This window comes from Anneissia japonica, unplaced genomic scaffold (assembly GCF_011630105.1).
Source record: "Anneissia japonica isolate Jap-2015-1 unplaced genomic scaffold, ASM1163010v1 scaffold4024_len430915_cov183, whole genome shotgun sequence".
Taxonomy (NCBI): domain Eukaryota; kingdom Metazoa; phylum Echinodermata; class Crinoidea; order Comatulida; family Comatulidae; genus Anneissia; species Anneissia japonica.
In genome coordinates this window covers 144,878-167,100 of record NW_022726558.1, presented here as the reverse complement: position 1 = coordinate 167,100, position 22,223 = coordinate 144,878, and the positions used below count along the sequence as shown (strand labels likewise).

Here is a 22,223-nt window from a genome sequence, read left to right as displayed (position 1 = left end):
CCTACCGGCACTGATCTGCTGCCGACCAGCATTGTTTTTCAATGATTTTGTAAACTTCAGAAACATAATTAACGAAATATCTTGCCCTAAATTCAAGAACTTCTAACAGTAAACGCCCTTTAAACACCGTTCACTAAGAAAATAACTGTGGAAGTACATGTTTCCATGGTTACTTTAATTGTTAATTAACTGCCTTGTGCTGGATAGGGCCAAAACATGGCCATTCGTGCTGAACAAGTGTGCACGTCTGGAGATTGATGAATTACCCAAAGCGAATTCACGGGGCTGAGCACCTGCGACAAGACCTGTTCAACTGATTGAAAGTTTAGTATTTCAGTACTGTACTGATTATAACAGAGGACAGAAAGCAAATAACATCATAGCAGATGTCAAGAAAGTTAACGATTATGATTATCAACGTCTGAATTAAAATTAAATGCAAACATAATTAATATACAAAAAAGCATCGCCTTTACTAAAACATAGGCGAACAACTCCATTCACTGAATCGCACAAGTTTGTTTGAACAAGCCAGTCGGCCATTTTCAGTAATGACATTCTTTCTGCTTTGATAACATTCCTGAATTGGCAGCGTACAAAGACTTGACCTGATTCTCTCAAGAGTATTGTGGGAACCCACTTGTGGGAACGTTTCTCATTCAATTTACTGTTACTAGGCAACTTGTAGTACTGTAATTAATGATCAAATTTCCAGGACAGACAAGGACAATCTTAAATTTCCAGGACTTTCCAGTACTGGAAAATGCTCATTTGCTTTTCCAGGACATTCAAGGAATTTAAGGACGCGTACGAACCCTGGTATGCGATACAAGGAATAAAAAAAGTTTCGCCTTAATATACAAATGTGGGTTGCCTTAAAACAGTACTGTAATTGCCAGTCAAGCATACAAACCACTGCAACTAATTAATACTCTGAATAAAGAATAGGATTGTTAAAAACAAAACAAAAGCTACATACCAAATATTCACATTCATTTATACACCCACCCATTTTTCAGCAGTCTTTATATGGTCACCTTGCACCTGCATGTCACATACTTTTCTAGACACTTTTAAGTATTCAGGTGTCTGCTCAAAAGGACTATTACAGATCTAGGGCAGATGCAAGGGATGCAATCGCACCCCCCTAAATCGTATTAAGAAAAAATAATTGTTGTATTGTATTGTTAATAGGAATTACCAGTAAGATTTTTAAGGTATGAGAGTGCATGCAATTTCCATGTCCATATTCTTAAAATTTCCTCGCCTCAGTCACATCCATGGTGGGGCTAAGGTGCTGTGGACTCTCACATACCCCCTACCACCAAATCCTGCATCCGCCCTAACAGATTCCCTTTTATAACAAGAACTATACAAGAATGGAATGGAATTCCTAAGGAACTTGCAGCAGTTTGGCACAGCGGTTTAGGTTCGGACTTTCAATTGTAAAGTCGGGGTTTCGAGTCTCCGTTGTGCAGATTTGCTTGTGTCCTTGGGCAAGGCACTTTGGCTATATTGCTTCAGTCCACCCAGCTGTATCAATGGGTACCAGCAATCTGCTGGGGACTAACCTGCGATGGACTAGTGTCCCGTCCAGGGGGAGTACAACTCTCATCCGCTTAACACTACAGAAACTGGGTATAGCCTCTAGCCCTATGAGCCCCAGTGCCTCGGAAAGGATTTAGTTTGCAACAATACAAAAAAAAAATAAAAGTTTAAGATGGCTGCAACTAAACACCTGAAAAATTAAGTCCAAAAGTGACCTGTGCTAACACTCTTTGCTCATTTTAGGGGTGTAATGATCCAGATCCAGACGTACCCCTACACACTCACCCAAGAGGCTCAAATAATAAGTATTTTTAAGAAGAACTGTTTGTGGTTAAGCCCATATAAGAATTTTTCAGGAAATTCAAACACGCCTGAAATTCACATGGACAAATTATAAAGTTAGCAAAATATATTTTTTAATCATATGTAAAAAACCAATACTAAAAATTAAAAGTATATATATTCTAAATTTGTTAAAAATATGTTCATACACTAAAAAAAGATAAAACCATTTGTAAGAGGTTTTTTTGTTATAAAAGGACCAATTTCCAACAATATAGAGATCAATATATTTTTTTTTTTGGGGGGGAGAGTGATATGGCCTAAGACCTGTCAGAACATGAACGTTGCTTGTGGGGACCAGATCAGGGAGCTCTCCCTCCTTTCCTTGTGGATGTTCAACTCAAGCCAGAGGGGGGGGGGGGGGGGGGGGGATGTGACAATACAAGCAATGGGATCCTTATCTCCTGACAACATCATTTGTGTGCATCACCTACTGTATGGTCTATGCCTATACATTTAAAATTGCATTAAAAAGTCATTATTATACCACAAACAATAAAAACAAAATTAAAGATAAAAGGAAGTAGGGGAATGCTGTTAGGCACCCATCTCAGCATTGTGTGGTAGAGTAACCTTTCCCTTCCAAGCTGCCCCTTTTTTAACCTCCCCAGTATTTCAACCAATTATACTCCTGGGCGGAAAGAGACAAATATAAGTAAAGTGCCTTGTCTAAAGATACAGGCAAAAAGACCAGCCAGGATTTGAACCCGACTTTGGGAACCAGAGATTGAGAAACTGAAACGTAACCGCTGTACCAACTGCTCCTCGATGAGTCTAATATCAAGGGGACTGCATGTTAGTAGCCCATTGTGTTAAATCAGACTTCACTTTATTCGGTTACAAAAATAGAGATATTTGGTAATGGTAGGATATTTGTAGAGGGCCTTCCACAATACAATTGTCGTCTCAAGTCGCTGGAATGTGCAGACCCCATCACAGTAAGCTGATGGCATATACCTTACTATTTTTATACACCAAGAAGATATTTTGTTTTAGTCCTCAGTGATTATAGATCAGTAGACCTATTCTATATCAACAATATAGAGAACATGACCAACAAATATATTAAGTGACTGTTTAATAATAACAACAATAACTAGCTGTCCAAAGTATTCCTGAACAGATGGCTAGGTCTTTGCTCTCTGGTCTCTCCAAAGAACTTGTATTAATATTATTTTTATTCAAATTCAGACTTACCGGACAGACAGTTCTCATATAAACTTTAGATGTCCATACAACCTCATGGAAAATAACCCAGTCTAAAGATTCTTCTTTTCCAATCAGCTAAACAAAAAAAAAAACTAAGTTTATATCTAATCAGTTACAAATAAATTTCTTTATACTCTTTGGGCTGGTGGCCTAGATGGGTTAATAAAATCGGGCATTAGATAGAAGGGGGGGGGGGGAGGTGGTAATAAATTTCTTGCGTATTGCTTTAATAGTTATACAAATAAGTTTTCTAGCAATGGGGCACAATTAAATGACCAATGCTACATGTATGCAAAAATTCATAACCAACAGGTGTTTGGAAATGCAAGTCTGACTGTTCACAAAATTTTGACAAATTAAATGATGTCAGTGTCACAGACATACGGACAAACATGCAAAAGCCATTTGCAAAGGTTCCTATTGCTTTACATCATAGGAACCAAAAGAAAAGATTATGGTTCGACTCACCACTGAAGATGGATGTATGTATACAATAGTTCCATGACCTTCCATTGTGCGGAATCCTTTCCCAGTAGGAGCTTTCCTGGCAACTTTTCCAAAGTACCCTGTGCATAATACACGTCGTAGGAACTCGCCCTTGGACCCTTTCAAGTCAGCAACCCTGGGAAAACCTTTGTCCTAAATTTATGTGTGAAATATCAAATACATAAATAAGTTAATAATGAATATTATGAAGATTCATACGTAGCAGTTTATGTATTAAATAGACAGTTTTAAAAACCATACGCTATGTTATAAATTTTATTCACACACACACACACGACACACACATATATATACACATCTACGACACATCTGACGTCAGATGAGATTTCGCTTCACTAGATGATCTGAAGTCACTAGTTGGTCCGTGGAAGGGCGCTCTGGTGAGTGAAAACAATTTGTAGCGTAGAAGTTTTTAAAAATTGTTTATTTAAGTTAATAATTATTGTTGACATATTTCTTGTTCTAATTAATGATGCATAAAATTAAATGCATATATTAATTACTTAATTATTAATGTTAACAATTTTTCTGTACTATAAATAGCATATTTATTCGAATAAATGGCCAGGGTGTTTATTGTTGAAAAGGCTTTTTGAGAGGGCATTAATATTCAAGGGAGGTGTTTATTTTTTGTGTAAAATGGATAATTATATACCTGTACTTCAATAAATGCTCCTTAATTTCAATGTAATTGTGGAACTGCAACAGTTAATTACTCTCAAAATATGCTATGGCATAGTTATAAAGACTTATTGATACGAATTAAGTAAAAAAAAAAACGTAAGAGTCAACATTAATAGAATATGTGTAGAATGATGTTTTTCATTTTGGGGGCATTTAAACAAGAGAAATAAAAAAAAAATGCCTCTGGGTGTTTATTTGAGGAAGGCTTTTATTTCAAATGAGGTTCTGGTGGGGAATTTGTTCAAGGGAGGGGGGGGAGTTTATTTGAATAAATAAGGCATATATTAAAAATGTTTACAAAAATTAATAATTAGTTGGTAATTAATGTTAACATATCTAATTAATACATAGACATTTCATTTCATTTATTTGGTCTAAAGAACAATAAAACTGACAAAGAAATAATGATGGAGAGAGAATAAATAACTCAATTGGCCGGACAGGATTGCCAAAAAGTTAACTAAATATGTAAATTACAAAATCATCTACAAAATCATTGTCAAAATGGAACTTGATAATAATAATTTTTAAATTGGTGCTATACAAATATTTGAGTAGTATTATTATAATATTAATTATAATAGAAATACAAGAAATGTTAAAATGTGCTAATTACAAGGTACAATGTGAGATATTATTTGAAAACAATTGTAGCAATTGATAATTTTTATGTGGATTTATATTTGAATAGTATGAGCTCCTGACCTTCATCTGTTTCTCTATAATTGTTTGCAGTTGTTTATGAATGCTGACAGCCATTTTGAGAGCCCTTTGATGTATATAGTTCTTTCTGCACCATCTATTTCGTGAATTGCTAAAAAAAATGATGGATGATATATTTAAACGTGAGTGAACCTAAATGTACAACTGTGATATATACGTCGCATCATGATGAAATGTGAGGTTTCTATGATAGGTGCTACGCCTATTGGATTCACCCTTTTGAAACTTCAACCAGCCTTCCAAATTAGCTATACACACCTACTGTACCTAATAAGCATATACTTATACCATACCGTACGATACACCATAGGCCTAGTAGTAGTATACATACCCACTAGGCCTACAGTAGGACTAGTTTCATTTGGCAGAAATGATGACTAGGATAGTCTAGGGCATTCAAAACTACAGAATTAGTGTTATATAGTCTTATATTGTCCCTCTTCATAATTTTTAAGGCTCCTAGATATGCCATTGCATAAATATATCCCCAGCCTACAAAATATCAGGTTGATAGACATAGAAGCCTCAAGTTTGGAGAACCTCTCGATAAGTTTACTTTAGGTTATCCTGAGGCTGTGTCTTTGTTCTATTGTATTTTATATTGCCTGAAAATAATAAATGAAATGTATTGTTGGTGAATGGCCTTGAACTACTTTCTGTAAGTAACCTTTCGGAGTATTGGTGGAAGATCGCAAGTAACGTGGCAAAATCATTCTTTCCACCTGTCATCGCGGCCAACTCATTGTGCACCTCGGTCGCTTCCTTCTGTCGTTTCTCATCACCTGTACAAAATAAATAAAATACACAAATAATCAAAAATTAAAATCTGACATCTATATGCACATACGAGGCTCAGTTGGAGTATTTTTATAAGTGTAGTTAATCTGTGTAAAATAATAATATAATGTTTACTACCATTTGGTGATGACAGGTCAAGGTCTATTATTTTGATGTGTACAAAAAATAGAGGGTTATATTTCGCAGATTCTGGTGGAAGGGGTTCAAACCATATGTTATGTGATTTGACATGACATGTATAATTGTATTTTAAAGGCCAAAACTTGGCATTATGTAATTTTTTTATCTACTTTTTATTTTACGTTTGAACAATGTTAAACACAGATTGAGAACACTGGAGTGTATTAGATTTAATTGTGTATATATTTTGAAAACCAGATAAAATTATTTGAAATTGTTTCATTATTGATGTGTGTAACATAAACTTACCTGGTCTTATGAAGACACTTTCCACTGATAACATGGCAGCAATTGGGAGAAAGATGTCCTGACAACCCATAGCACCTGAGTTGATTACTGCCCTTGCTAGGAATGGAGGCAAGGGGTAATCAACAATTAGGTGCCCAAGGTCAGTAATATGACCTTCCCTGAAATAATAATTACCTTTATTAGCAAGTGAAATAGTTTATTTTATTTAAAAAAGATTTTTATTTAATTTTTTCAAATCAATGTATATAAGGTGGTATTATGTTTCCAATCCCATCATTTGAAAAGTTATTCAGCCATCTTATTGGCACACTGTCTATTTTCTGTTAGTGTCTTCATACCATTACTGAACTCAAATCAAATATTTACTTTATTTTTACATATTTTAATTAATGGTCAAACTATATCTGCTGTTGTGCTTAAAACATGTATGTCCATCTGCACTTTTCTTTCCTTTCCTTGTACAGTACTTACTTATCTATTGCACCAAAGTAATAAAGTTCCCTTAAAGCTTCAAGTAACATTCTTTCCTCTGGAGCATCCAAATAAGGAAAACTGGAAAAAGAAAATCAACATGTCAGTGAGAATTTGTTGTGTAGAAGGATGAGTGCCAAAACAACATCAAAATATGAAACAGTATATAATATCAATGAAAAACTACAATGTGGGATGTCGTCTTCTAATCACTTAATGTGCTACGGTCAAATACAAATTTGTGGTCACAGATTACCTGGGAGTGTGTCAGTGTTAGCAATTAGGTGTGTTTAGTATACCTGAATAAATGAATACATTTTAAAACAGTATATTTGTGTGGGCAAGAAGAAATACCGGTACTATCCTGTGTGGACTTGGAGAACTACTTGTCTTGTGTGGACAGAATTGGGAAAATTACACTTCTGTGTGTGGAACTAGTAAAACTATTGTCCTATATTATGTGTGGGCTATGAAAATTACTGTTCAGTGTGTGGGTTTTCAGAATTACTGTCCCTTGTTTAGCAAAGAGAATAAACAGTACTGTCCTGTGTGGTAACAAAAATGAATCCTGTCCAGTGTAGCCAATGATAATAACTGGTATTTTCCTGTGTGGCCAAACAAAACAGCCTGTACTGTCCAAGGTTGCCAAGAAAAAAATCTATTTTGTCTGGAGCTACGGAACTGCTTCATTGTGTTGATGAGGAAAAGTGTTGTCCTGTGTGGTGGACATACTAAGTATTATTGAGCTTTGTGGAAATAACCACACTGCCCTGTATAAAAACAACAGGAGAACCATCCTGTGATTATTTTTTGCAAATATGATGTTTTGGGAAGTATACAGGCCTCCATTTTTTATAGCAATTGCAAACATTTAAAAGTATTTCTAACCTTTGCAAATACTAAAAGACATGACTAAGACTGTAAGATTTAAATAAAGACTTTTACATTCTTGTGGTGGTAACAGGCCAGAAGTTAATGGGCCAAGTGGCCTAGGGTTGCACTGTTGGATTGGTGGCAAAAGTCCAGATGGCAACAGGGCTAGAAAATACCCAAGTACAGAAATTATGAAGTACAGAATATTGCCATGTTACTTGATACTAATAGAGTAATAATAAGGCCACTGTATGTTTAAGTCCTACAGGTATGTACTTACTTAATGATGTCATGTACTCCCATGCACTTGAGGTTAAGCACAACACTGGTCAGGCTGGAACGCTGGATCTCAGCAACTGTATCTTCACTCATGCAGTTCTCAAACAATCCTCTAATTCAAAATTTACACATAAAATACTTTGAATTAGAACACATTATTACAACATTAATTTTGTTTAAATAATTAATAATAATAATAATATAAGAATTTATAAAGCTTCAATTAACGACTGGGGTGCATTATCAAAGGCGCTGTGCAAGTTAATGATGAAAAAGGTTTTAAGTGTTTTTTTTAAGGGAAGCAACAGAAGAACGTTTTTAATGTGTGCAGGGAGTGAATTCCAAAGTGTAGGTGTGGTAAAGGAAAAAGATTTATGGCCAATAGTTTACAAGGATGTGCGGGGAATGGAGAGAAAAAAATTATCAGATGACCTTAGGGTACGTCCAGGAACATAAATGTGGGTAAGCTGATAAATATAGATAGGTTGGTTAAACAGAAGTAGGAAGAGTTTGAACTTAATGCGGGAATCAATGGGAAGACAATGGAGGTCTCGGAGAACAGGGGTGATGTGAGATCGACATTTTGTGAATGTTATAATTCATGCAGCTTTTTTGAAGCCTCTGAGTCTATAAATTTGAAATTTAGGAAGTGTGTAAAAAAGAGAATTGCAGTAATCAAGATGGGATGAGACAAAAGCATGAATAATGGAAGAAGCAGCGCATCGAGAAAGAAATCGTTGGTTGAGTGCAACATTAAGAAGATAGAAGTTGACCGATTTAGTTACATAGCTGATATGGTTCTGCATGTTAAGAAATTCATCCAGTTTGACTCCGAGGATAGACATGTGGTGAGAGGGATGAATTAATGATGAATCAATGGTGAGAGAATGAGGGGTTACTTTTCAAATATTAGGTGCTTTTGCGAGCAAATGTGGAATAAATTAAATATTAATATATGAAGCAATATGGAGAAGAGGAGAGAGGGAATGCCTCAATGTGAGTGTGAGTGTTTCAAATTCACTCATTTAAAATAGAGCAAGCATTATGTATCTAGAGTATGTACCTGCCACACCATACTAAAGTGATTTTTGAATTTCCATTAACTTGACCTCTTACCTTTTCACCAGAAAATTTAATGACCTCTTCCTTAAACCAGAATCCACCGCCCAAATAAATTTTATGATGCTCTATCCATTATTTTTTGTATAAGCTTGATAATAGACAAATGGCAGTGAATATAACTTCCGTGGCGAAAGTAATAAACGTATGTTTCATCACCAAAATATTCTTAAATTAAATTAAATCCACAGATGTGAAGATTATTATAATGTACATTAATTTAAATCTTTTCATAGTGGCAGGTGTAAACTACTTTATTAACAATAATCATTATTGGTTTGCAGTGGTTTCGCAAACCAAGACATGGTTTTGCCTAATGGAAGGGTTTCGTCAATGCCTAATTTAATATTATTCTTCTTACTTTGAATAAATTCTGTAGCATTTTCCAGGTGCAGTTCTTCCTGCTCTTCCTGTCCTCTGGATTGCTTCAGATCTAAGAATTCAGCATAAAATAAAAACATCAGTTTACAAAAATAACATCCTCTTCAGCTGGCTTAACATTTTGCTAGCTCTTGCAATAAATGAGATATTTACACAAAAAAACTGAATTTGCGAGATGACATGACTTTGCCTGGGTATAAAACTATGCCCTAGTAAAGTCCTTTCATATATAATTTAAAAAGTTGTTAAATTACACCTGACCTTTTAACTAATCAAATGCATAGGATCTATGTATGTGTTATATAATATGGAATACTCTCATAGTGAGCTGATTACATGTTTAATCCAATGATTAGTGTAAACAATAAAAAGGGCATAGGGACCCTGGAATATGTACTATCAATGATTGACTACTATGATAATATTTAGTATAACAAATATTAATCACTAAACTTGTGGTACACTATGTGTAAACACAAGGTGTACCACAAGTTTTATGATTATGTTATAATACTCGCCATGCAAACCTTTAAGAAATACTTTTTTTTCAATAGGTCAATGCGACTTTCAACCAATCAGATGCCTAGGATTAATGATGTGTTCAAGGAATAATTCTAAAGAGAACTGAGTATGTGTAATTATTGGGATATTATTTAAAGATGACAACCTAGACAGTTACCGAAAGGTCCACTGATAAGATAGTATAATAGTATAGTATAATACATACTCCAAGTATTGAAATGCACGCCATCATGTCGGGATTCAATATTTCAACATTAATTATGTTATCATCACAAATAGATAGTTACCTTGAAACAGGCACAACTTGTAGAGCATCAAGACCAGTACGGGGATTGTAGGTAAGCTGCTTTACAAATCCACTATCAACAACATACCTACAAAAGGAATTAACAAACCATGTTTAATCTACATTCTGAAACTCAGGTCTGTAGTACCTACTGTTAAATTAACAGGTATAAATTTGATGTTAAATAATTCAAACTAATATGTCATTGTGTATGCTGCAATTTACCTTTGGAATCCACAAGATTCTGCACATATAAAAAGATTTTCCTCTGTTGTGTATTGCTTATCAACTACTTATTAATCATTTTCAGAAATAACAAGCAAGGTGCCATACCATCATTTAATTAGATGCTGTTGTGATAATTAAGGTATTGAGGTATAGATAATATGTATTATAAGTCAATTGTGACATCATCACTGCTACTCCCAAAGTTATTTGCCTATCCCCCACAGTCCACTAATTTTTCAATTAGTGGATGCTTGGCTTCATTTTTTTTAGGTTTGTGTGCAAAAAAAAATTTCCTAATTTTTTCATCACCGCGAAGATATCGCGCAGCGTGATAAAAATTGAATTGTAATTGAACTTTTGTAAAACAAGTTTAATTAGAACCCGAACAAAGTTACTTTAAATTCAATATTAAGTATGAACAATTGAGCAATTCCTTTAATCAATGAACCCTAATAAACCGAACAAACTGAACGTTTAATAGGAATATTCTAGACCTATTTTAAAGACTTAAGGAACGAAATTAGATGTAGGCCTACGGCCAGGCAGCAGGCCGCCGAGGCCTCCTAATACCACTAGCCTAGGCCGTATAGCTTAGTGTAATAATGAAATCATCCCAAGATTTTTACCTGTCTGCACCGACCAAAAAGTTAGTGACAGTGACTGTATTCTCTCGAATGCTTTGAAAAATGTTTATTTCTTTGACGAATGTGAAAAATTACAAACAAGTTCTATAAAAACTAACATTAAAACATGGCGATTGACTTTATAAATCAATTACTAGAGCATGCATCGTACACTAGTGGAAAATTATTATACTTAGATTTAGATGCATTCAAAAATTTCCTTCGGGCCTTCTAGTCCCTCAGGAAATTTTTTCAAGCATTAAATATAACCTTTGTATAATACTTTTCCTATAGTGTACTATGCGGGGCTCTACTAATTGCTTATTATTGGGGATGCTGTGTGGGACTTATTGTGGTACTAATAGGTATTAATGGTACTATACTGGAGTAGTAAAGTAAATCCTTGCCAAGCCACAGGGCTTATATGGGCTGGAGCTTATCCCCAGTTTTAAGTAGGATGAAATGGGTGGGAGTGTGATGCTCCCCCTGGGTGTGGGATGCTGGTCCACCACAGGTTACTCCCAGCAATTTGCTGTTACCCATTGATACAGCTGGGTAGCAGCAATGTAGATAAAGTGCCTTGCTCAAGGATTAAAAAAAGAAAATGAGGTTGGAAAACCAAACCATTTCCACTGTGCCAAAATGCCTCCACTGTACTGGGATACTGTAGGATTATTGTTATGGTACTATGGGACACTCCTATGGGCGTTATGGAGGTGCTGCCAGAGTGATTGGGGTACAACAGACATTATTTGAACAGTGGCGGCTCTAAGATATTTTTTCCGGGGAGGGGGGCTACGCTGTCCAACAGGGGGACTTGAGCTCGTAGGCCTGAGCTGGGGGGAATGGGTTTCAAAGAGGGGTTCCCCTACCAAATGGTTTTTCTTTTAAATAGCAACATCTGGATGGCTGGAAATGGCACTCTCAGACTGTGACAGATATGTGTTGGCTTGGTGTGGGCCTATTTTTATATTTTCTGTGGTCTGACTGCCTAACGAGCTCTGTCCGATCAATGGTAATCAAGGATAAAAATATTAAAATAAAATGAGTACAAAAACAACCAACTGGGGTTCATTACTGAGTTTCAGGATGTTAAAACTAAGGTAGGGCCTACTATTAGCTTATAGGAACGCTGGATACTATTCGTGTGTTGTAAGGGGTATGGCAGAGCTGTGGGACTAATAAGCAATAGTAGCACTCCGCATAGTACACTATTGGAAAATTATTATACGAAGGTTAGATTTAATGCTTGAAAAAATTTCCTGAGGGCCTGCAATTAGGCCAGAAGGATATTTTTGAATGCATTAAATCTAACCTAAGTATAATAATTTCCCTTTAGCGTATGATGCGTGCTCTACTAATTGCTTTATAAGTCAATCACCGTCTTTTAATTTTAGTTTTTGATAACCAACTAGTGTAGCAGTCATCGGTTGCTATAGTGATAAGATCAGTATACTGTGTGCGTATTTACATTTAGCTGTGCGTATGCTGATCTGTGCTCCTGAGTACATACACGTTAACTACACATCAGCAGTACATAACTGTACGGATACGATGAATAACTATTGTAATTGTGTTAGAAAGAACAAGTTTGTAATGTTATTTTAATAGACATTCGTCAAAGAAATAAACATTTCAGCATTAGAGAGAGAATACAGTCACTGACCTTTATGGTCGGTGCATGCAGACAGATAACCAGAGCCTTGCAGGCGTCAACGTTCCTATGCATGATACACGACTTTTAGAAGTATATATACGTATTCTTATACACATCTCAGCAATGTAGATAAAGTGCCTTGCTCAAGGATTAAAAAAAGAAAATGAGGTTGGAAAACCAAACCATTTCCACTGTGCCAAAATGCCTCCACTGTACTGGGATACTGTAGGATTATTGTTATGGTACTATGGGACACTCCTATGGGCGTTATGGAGGTGCTGCCAGAGTGATTGGGGTACAACAGACATTATTTGAACAGTGGCGGCTCTAAGATATTTTTTCCGGGGAGGGGGGCTACGCTGTCCAACAGGGGGACTAGAGCTCGTAGGCCTGAGCTGGGGGGAATGGGTTTCAAAGAGGGGTTCCCCTACCAAATGGTTTTTCTTTTAAATAGCAACATCTGGATGGCTGGAAATGGCACTCTCAGACTGTGACAGATATGTGTTGGCTTGGTGTGGGCCTATTTTTATATTTTCTGTGGTCTGACTGCCTAACGAGCTCTGTCCGATCAATGGTAATCAAGGATAAAAATATTAAAATAAAATGAGTACAAAAACAACCAACTGGGGTTCATTACTGAGTTTCAGGATGTTAAAACTAAGGTAGGGCCTACTATTAGCTTATAGGAACGCTGGATACTATTCGTGTGTTGTAAGGGGTATGGCAGAGCATAACAAAGAAAGCGACCCACGTGGTGCATTCTTAAATATTACACACATTATTTAATTGTATTAGACGATAATACGATATCATTGATTGAACGATCTAACTAGGCCTACCCTTGCATCGAAGGAATACTGAACTAGGCCTAGCTTAGGCCTCATGTTTTTGTGGAAAGCTAGATAGTCGTTATGTACCCGACAGTCGGCTGCCTTTATATTTTCACCTGTTTTCAGTTTGCATTCAAAGGGTACATTGCTGCACAGCCAACTGTCGGGGATAAAGTACCTTCATATGACTACTCATACGTATACAACAGAAAAAAACGTCGGATAGACTAAGTGAAAAATGGAGATCTAAATGAAGAAACGATGTATTTCAGCAAGTATTAAAACATTTTAGTTTTATTTTAGGCCTTCTTCAAAATACCTATGCCTACAGCAGATGATTTTTTTGCCGTAAAACCAAAATAGTTTCATCCATGCCGATATTCTGGTCGGTTAGCGTGAGCCCTGACTGAACTCTGCAGAAACTTCACATCGATATTCGCATCGCGATGTAAAACAAAATGTCGGAAAACTTTTCTTTGACGCATGCGCATTTGCATAAATGTCTACACACACACATACACACTACACACAATAAAAAACATAGGAAATAGCAAGAGTGATTACAATAGTTCCTATTGCATTACATGCATAGGAACTAAAAATGGTGCGATTTCATAACTAGGCTAGGCTACAGCTTAGAAAGTGGAGGTCTCACGGCCTCCTGCTTGGATGTAGGCCTTCATCCAAATCTGTTCCTGGAGTCTTTAAAATAGGTCTAGAATATTCCTATTAAACGTTCAGTTTGTTGTGTTTATGAGGGTCCATTGATTCAATGAATTCTTTTTGTTCATACTTAATACTGAATCTGAATAACTTTCTTCAGGTCCTCATTAAGCTTGTTTTACGAAAGTAATTTTTAATTACAATTCAATTTTCATCGCGGTGCACGATGTCTTCGCGGTGACGAAAAAATGAGGAATTTTTTTTTCACACGAACCTAAAAAAAATCAAGCCAAGCATCCACTAATTGAAAAATTATTGGACAGTGGGGAATAGGCAAATAACATTGGGAGTTGCAGTGATGATGTCACGATTGACTTATAATTAGTATTATTGGAGTAAAAAAAAGTCACATACCTGATTCCATCAATTGTTAAGGAGGTGCCTGCTATATTTGTGGCCACAACAACCTTTCTCACACCACGGTCAGCTGGAGAAAATATTCTACGTTGAAGATCTGCAATGGAATTAGATGAAATGGTGAAATAAAAAAAAATTTACCCAAGAAAAGGTCTAATCCAAACAGGGCTTTGGTTAAGCGGACATCTCAATCAGATTGATGAGTTTTCTAAACAATTCCCATTTTTGTCAACCACTGATTGTCTTTTTTTTACACTTAGGCCTATAGAGTACTACAGTGTTACGTCACGATACCATGTGATACTACTCCATTGCTATCACTGCAAAATGCATTCAAGGGGACGCCATTATCTCCACTGACAAACCATCGATCCAAATTTCTAATGTAATTATTAAGATGTTGTATCTTACTTTTTCTTTGTAAATTTTAATTGATGATTAAATGGTATTTGATAACTAACATAATGCAAGCTTTTGTGTTTTTAGTACATTTTGAAGGTAAAATATTTGATTTTAAAATGCCTATTCCAGAAAGCCTATATCATTCAGGCGTAATGTACGGTGTGTTGACTACAGGAAGTGCCACTTGTCTTTGTGACGACACAACTGTGGTACTCTATTGCATTTTAACTAAAGTTGCGAGATGGATGGCCAAGCGGTTAAGGCAGAACAGCTGGAACCTAAAGCTATCAGCACTGATTCGAACGGCACACTCGCCTATGGTTTTGGAACAAGTGTTCTCGGATAGGAATTATAAACCGTAGGTCCAGTGTACACAATTTGGCTCTGTACACTTAAAAGAACCCATTACATTTTTAAAGACGAGTAGGGGGTTACTTCGGTGTACTGACCCATAAAGTCGCTGTTGTGGACACACAAGAGTAGCTGATACTGGTTTACCGGGTAGCTTAGACATGAAGAGACCCTTAGGGAAGAAGCAAGTTACTGTAAGAGCTAGTTTGACTTTGAGACCGTTTTGGTATAAAGCGCAATATAAATATAACGACATTACAACTACAGTACATTACATAATACTGGTAATTTAAGTGTGAGCAGTTATGTTTGTTACTTCACCAACAGGCAACACATCGTACAAAGCAGTCAATTAAATTTTCTTATTAATAGCAAAGAGTTTTTTTGATATTTGCTCAGATAAATGAAGGCTATGTAAATACTGCAATGTATGGATATGTGAATTATCTTTAAATGTTTATTTTATTTTACTAATTTTTCTATTTTCATTTTCTGAATGCCTCTTTGCACACCTCTGTTAACCATGACTTACCAGTGGGCATTGAGCCATAAATTGGTAAAATCAGCAGAGCTTCGATATTGGGATCTTGTACATCGTGACAATACTCAATCCTTTCCGACATCTCATACAGCTGGTCACATGCATGCTCAATTTCAGCTTGGCCAGTTAAAAAAACAAGAATATCACCTAATAACTCCTCCATGTGGATCTGCATAACAACATCTACAACCTGAGACAATTGACAAGTGAATAAAAGATGACATGTTTAATCAATATAGTTTATAATATATAATCTATCTTACTTTCATTCAGTTATCAATTTTTTATCACTAAGGTCCAGTAATTCTTTTTAAAACATATATTCAGTATTTTGCCTTTTGGTCTACAGCAATATAAATGTAAACAAGTCAAGAGGTGCTGCATAAGCAAATTTTTATGCATAATTCATTTTTGATACAAAAATGAAATGCAATTGCTTTAAAATTGAGTATTAAAATTGAAACTCATAATAACAATCAAACCATTGGAAATTAACACTGCTCCACTAAAATTTATAATAGTAAATCTCATTGTTTAATATCAAAACCATTCATAACCATGATCCTTCCATCTGAACTACTCTCACAAAAAATATTCCATTCAATGAATACCTTAATATACAACATGCTCTCAGCAAAACAAAGTCAATATCAGCTGACTATGATGATTTCAATGTATTTCAATCATACACAATTTTGGTGATATTAGATTTTAACAAGTTTCAATTTTAATGAAATAGTTGCTGTTGTATTTATGCCTAAATATAATGGTTTCTACTTTTATGCGTCTGTGACCATTTTATTGGAAGAGGAGCAATGTAAATAAAACACATTATGAATTTGGGAAAAATGCTGAACAGTTTACAATTGTTTAGGAAGTTCAGATCTGCTTCAGCTTTCGTTAGTTTCTTTAGAAGTTTCTCAAACCTTCTACAATCATTTTTGCTCACATCACTATGTTGACTCCAATCTTGAATAAAGTAGCCATACGACCGAAGAGAAATCAAAATTATAACAAATTTGAAAGCAATGAACCAAGGTTTTAATGAATAGGTTTTAGACATGTTTCAACTGTATCTCACAGTCATCTTCAGTAAACTAAAAGGTATAGAATTCCACATCCGTTTATATACAATGAATTAATTAGTGGTGTGACCAATTACGCAATTAATATTGATGAACTTGGACAATGAATACAGCAGAATAGATTGAATTGAAAGAGGTGTGATATAACTGTGGTGGAAATTCATTGTAAATGGATGTGGAATTCTATACCTTTTAGTTTACTGAAGCAGATCTGAACTTCCAAAACACATTATATTATTGATAAAATTTCTTACTTACCTTCTTTACATAATTAATTGTAGTGTTACTTTTCAAATCAGTTTCTTTGACTAAATCACAGTAAATATCCTGAACAGGAAATACACGGCCTGGAATCTCGAGTACTGGACAATCACAGAGAAAATGACAAAATTTCCCTTCATCCAGCGTCGCTGACATTACGACAACCTTAAGTGGGCGCTCTCTCTTTGATTGCACAGAGTTTTTAGTTAAAAAAACTTGCTTCACTAAGCCAAATAAAATATCCTATAAACCAGAACAAAAAGAACACCAAGGGCAGATTGTCTAAGTGGTCTTTAGATGGTCTTAACGGTTAGTTGACTATTAATCGTGAAGTCACTACTGGTCTATGATTATAGACCTCTGCTATGCCGCGGTCTAACCAGTTAGCCGTCTTAAATTTTAAAGCCTACTCGGAGGAGGCTTAAAACGGTCTTAAATCATTTTCATCATGGCTATCTGCTGATTAATTCAACAGTCACGAGCAAGTTAGCTGCTATCACACTATCACGACCTGGCCACGATGGTGTCGGTCGTGTACTGATCGCAGTGTAGGTCGTGATAGTGTGAGAGTAGCTTTAGATTAGAAGAATGAATTTAGTAAGACCATCTAAGTGATAAAGCCGGTTTTATAGCCGGAGAAGGTAAGACTACCAACTGATAACATAAAAAAAAATTGAGTAAATCATATTAGTCAAGAAAAGTTGAAATGCTGTAAAGAAAAATTATGTAGATGCCTTCATTAACTGGGGGAAAGTGTAAAAATCAGGTCGGTGGCCTTTTTGATGATAGGGAGGGGATGCTAACCAATTGTTTTATTTTACATGGCCTTATTATAGTATTACACCAATTGCTTAAATACTTACTGTGCTTAAACTTCTTTCATGTGCTTCATCAAGGACAATAACACTGTATTTTCTCAGCTCCCTGTCATCTAAGAATTCTCTAAGCAGACAGCCATCTGTCATGTACTTGATCCTTGTAGCTACACAACATTTTAAAAATCATCAAATTTAACATATTAATTACACTGTGTGTTGTAAAATCTGGGGAAAAATAAATCTTATGAATCCATCCTACCGTTTATTGGCCAATTGGTGACTATTCGGTATGGATGACTGAAGGACATTTATGCACAGAAAATGTAGTGTTAAAAAACTGATCAGTTATACTGCCAGTATAGTATGGCAAAACGAAGTATGGTAAAGCACAATATGTTTTGTTGTATTCCAATATTGGTGAGTACTACTTAAGAGTTGAGATTTTTAGTTGCTAAAATCATTCTACATTTAATTACAATAAAAAATTAAGATTTCAAAAAATTAAATAATAATAATAAAAACGATATAATTTGATAAATTAATTATTATTATTCACTTATTTAAATATATTTAAAAAAAAACATCATGTTAAGAATTACATGTGGTGGTCAAGGGCCAAATTGCATGTAATTTTTCCTTTAAAATTCAACCTATAAATGCAAGAAGTAAAAAAAAAAAACAAACAAAAGAAGTAAAGAAAAAAAACAACATAAGAAAGGATAAAAGATGAGACAGTTAACATCATCTTACTTTCTGTTATAAAATCTGTTATCAACATATATTTTATGTAAATATGTTAAAGCTCCCTCTATGCTGATACATCTTATTGTAGTGTTACTCAAAGATCTTATAAACACAAGATGGCGTTCTCCGCGATTTAAGCGTAACAAATAGAAGTGTCAATTTGGCACAGAAAAGTAATCACTTTTGGAAGAGGGCGTCCTAGTCGTTGCCATGGATCTGAGACAGGGTGTTCGTGTTACGCCAACGTTTGTTACTAAGTACGTTAATTGTTCCTTAATTTTTCTAAAGGGCGCATTGTAAATCGGATGCTTCTAATTGTTACGCGTAAACGTAAAGTCACACATTGTATGCTATGGTCAAAGCAGTAAAAGTTCAAAAGTTTTCATTTTGCAAGAGGGTGCTGTACACTTCGTTATTACAGAATTGGCAGAAATCACTGAGAACGCTCTCTTGTGTTTATAAAATCTTTGGTGTAACATCATTAATATACTAAATCAATACTTTCATAGGTGTTCTTTCTGGACAACAAGACAAGCTAAAAGTCATTTCCTTTATTATTGTAATGAATGCCCATACTATGCAATCCATTTCCTATAATTAACATGAACCACCTGTTTAATTAAGTCACCAATGCTTGTATCACCATGTGATTTTTCAGTGATGATTAATTATATCATGTTATTTATATTCAGCAGTTTTCTCATTTATAAGACTTGCTAACAACCTAAATTATATACAAAATATTTATAAAGCAAATTGAAATCCAGTGTACCCTCCAATTCGATACCCCTCTCATTAAAGACCACTTTTCAAAGCTCCAAATAACAACAATTGTCAGTCTTTTAACACAAAGCTAACCCTCTACTAAGTGGAGACGGAACACAGAGAAAGTGGTCTCGAAATGAAGGACGAACTGCATGTAATTCGCCCTCATAATTTCAGACCACATTTGGGACCTGAAAATGTTATGTAGTCTGAGGCTTGGACTCCAATTAGAGGGTAGCTTTGTGTTTAAAGATTGTTTGTTAATACTTAAAGCAAGCGGTCTTAAATTAGAAGGGTCTCAAATTTAAGGCAAACTGTAGTTTTGAATCTGTTCAGGATTTGTTACTTCAAAACTGACAGAATACATCTTTAATCTAATGGTTGATAATTTTCATGATTATTGTTAACATTGAAATTAAACCCTTTACATGCAGAAAATAATTATTTCAAATAAAATTTAAAATTTTATTTTTGTCTTTAGACACCTGCTGCTGTGCATTGAATATTTAGAGAAAATTTACTGTAAATTATTTTCTTTATCTTATCCTGCATGCCATGACATCCTTTGATAAAAACATTAATTTGTTTCCTCAGAATAAATTAAATATAAGACATTTATCACTTTAATTACTGAAATGGTTTTATTACCAATTCACATTCTTTTCAATGACAATGCGATTTGATCTTGAACAAGGGCTAAAGGTGCACTCAATTACTTGGTTACCTTCAAGTACTTGCATGTTGTTTTATTTGTCGTCAAAATTAATTAATTTTCTATACTCAAGGCAGCAGTAATTTATTACTTTTAATCTGGATATTTCAAATACAATACAAACTGTTTGAGAAATGAAAATAAAGACCTTCAAAAATCAACCTGATATGCCCTTTTAAAGAGTAATATTTTCAGATACGATAACTTTTACTGTCCAACATTACACTGGAAATATGTTTTCTCTTTGACAATATGAAACACTCAGAATTCACATAAAAACAAAGTAACGATATATAAGCCACTTAAGAGCAAGAGGAACAAATGGCAAAACACTAGGGTGAAACATTTAATTCAGCTGCTTTAACTAACTAAAATGATACCTCAGGCTTTACTTCATCCTAGACCATTAACAGGTTGGTCCTTTGCAACCCTGTGGTGCATGCCATGAAAAGCCCTTCCTCTTGTGCCACTTACCTCAACTGATGCCACATGGTTTTAAAGACTACAATTTTATTATATATTTGAAACAGTCATATTTTTATATCTGTTATACCTATCATCAGTAGCTCATTCATACATAAGGGCTACTTATTTATTAGGGATAATATAATTACCATCTGACGTATGATCATCAAATCGGACCTGATAACCAACTTCTTCTCCAACTTCACATTTCATCTCGTCTGCAACCCTGTTAGCAACAGATATGGCAGCTACTCGTCTGGGCTGTGTCACACCAATTAATCCATACTTGCTGAAACCTTAAAAGTGTAAATTAATTATATAAACTGAAAAAGTAAATCTATCAATCAATAAGTTAATATATCAACTTCTAAACATTAAAGCAACAAACCTCTGTGCACTTAAAACAAGTAGAAAAAACAGATGATTTCCACAAAAATATATATATTTAAAAAAAATGAATTAATGATGATTATATTTTCATACCCTAATTCATGTGTATAGACCATTTTATCGGACTTATTTTGAAACAGCGCCACCAATGTCTCGCAACTCACTGGGGACTTTTAGCAGCCTAGCTTGAGCAGCTGGCTAGTAGCGATAGAGCACAGCGCAGCGGATAGCGCCGCTAGACCCTTGCCACAGCAGCAGTAGACAACAGCACAATCTTGCTAATTACTGAAATTACTGTATATTTAATCACTGAAATAGCTTTTTAAGACTAACCCCGGTATTCTTAAAACAAACTTTAGTCGTAGTTCGATCTAAAACTTAAAAATTAAGTCGTATTCTTAAGATGAACTTTGGCTAGCACTATGACTAAATGACGCAAATCTTGACTAAAACGATACCTCCACAGGTCGACTTTTTGAAAAAACTTGAAATATTTACCACACTAAAAATATGTTTTTTGTAACTCAAGATAAAGTGAAACGAATAAAAACGATTGTATACGCTGGTTGGATATATCTTCAAGTTAAACTTCTAAAAGAAGAAATTAAACATGTTTTGCTAGCCACATGTGATAGTTCCTGATTTGCATGAAATCCCCTCACTTTGTGGTCACGCAGCTTCACCATAACAACAACAAAGATGGAGCCGCCCTCACTCGGGCTCAAGTATAAAAGTTCTCCAAAGAAAGCAAATTTTCAGTGACTATTGACTCTATCATAATATGTTAACTACAAATAATATAATTATTATTACAGAAAATTAATTAAAGCCCCATTCCCGGCAAAATTTCAATTTTTAAGAAAAATCTAATTTTTGTATAATGTTATAAAGATTTATAAATATAATACGGAATTGCTAGTTTAACTGAATTTAGACATTCCTAAGAATGAAAAAAAAATGTAAAATAAGACTGAAATTTGATTTTTTGTGTTCCACATAAAAAATAAATGCGGATGAATTTTTCATGTTGATTTTGCGATAGGTCGTGAGAAGAAATATCGTAGGCGCCGAAAACATTAGCCTATCCAGCGCTGCTAGGC

The 22,223-nt window shown here is 34.9% G+C and overlaps 1 protein-coding gene across 1 annotated transcript in view; it reads right to left on the bottom strand.

Moving 5' to 3' along the window:
* LOC117113288 (probable ATP-dependent RNA helicase DHX40) overlaps positions 1 to 22,223 on the bottom strand; it is a 47,041-nt gene that overhangs the window by 23,672 nt on the left and 1,146 nt on the right. The window contains exons 2-15 of the mRNA XM_033256589.1: positions 20,883 to 21,029; positions 18,093 to 18,211; positions 17,227 to 17,472; positions 15,875 to 16,073; positions 14,587 to 14,686; positions 10,173 to 10,259; positions 9,344 to 9,415; positions 7,865 to 7,975; positions 6,712 to 6,792; positions 6,241 to 6,398; positions 5,681 to 5,795; positions 4,996 to 5,104; positions 3,568 to 3,738; positions 3,088 to 3,174 (exon numbers count right to left, since the gene is read on the bottom strand). Coding sequence (XP_033112480.1) covers positions 3,088 to 3,174; positions 3,568 to 3,738; positions 4,996 to 5,104; positions 5,681 to 5,795; positions 6,241 to 6,398; positions 6,712 to 6,792; positions 7,865 to 7,975; positions 9,344 to 9,415; positions 10,173 to 10,259; positions 14,587 to 14,686; positions 15,875 to 16,073; positions 17,227 to 17,472; positions 18,093 to 18,211; positions 20,883 to 21,029 — 1,802 coding nt within the window. The remainder of the gene's footprint in view (positions 1 to 3,087; positions 3,175 to 3,567; positions 3,739 to 4,995; positions 5,105 to 5,680; positions 5,796 to 6,240; positions 6,399 to 6,711; positions 6,793 to 7,864; positions 7,976 to 9,343; positions 9,416 to 10,172; positions 10,260 to 14,586; positions 14,687 to 15,874; positions 16,074 to 17,226; positions 17,473 to 18,092; positions 18,212 to 20,882; positions 21,030 to 22,223) is intronic.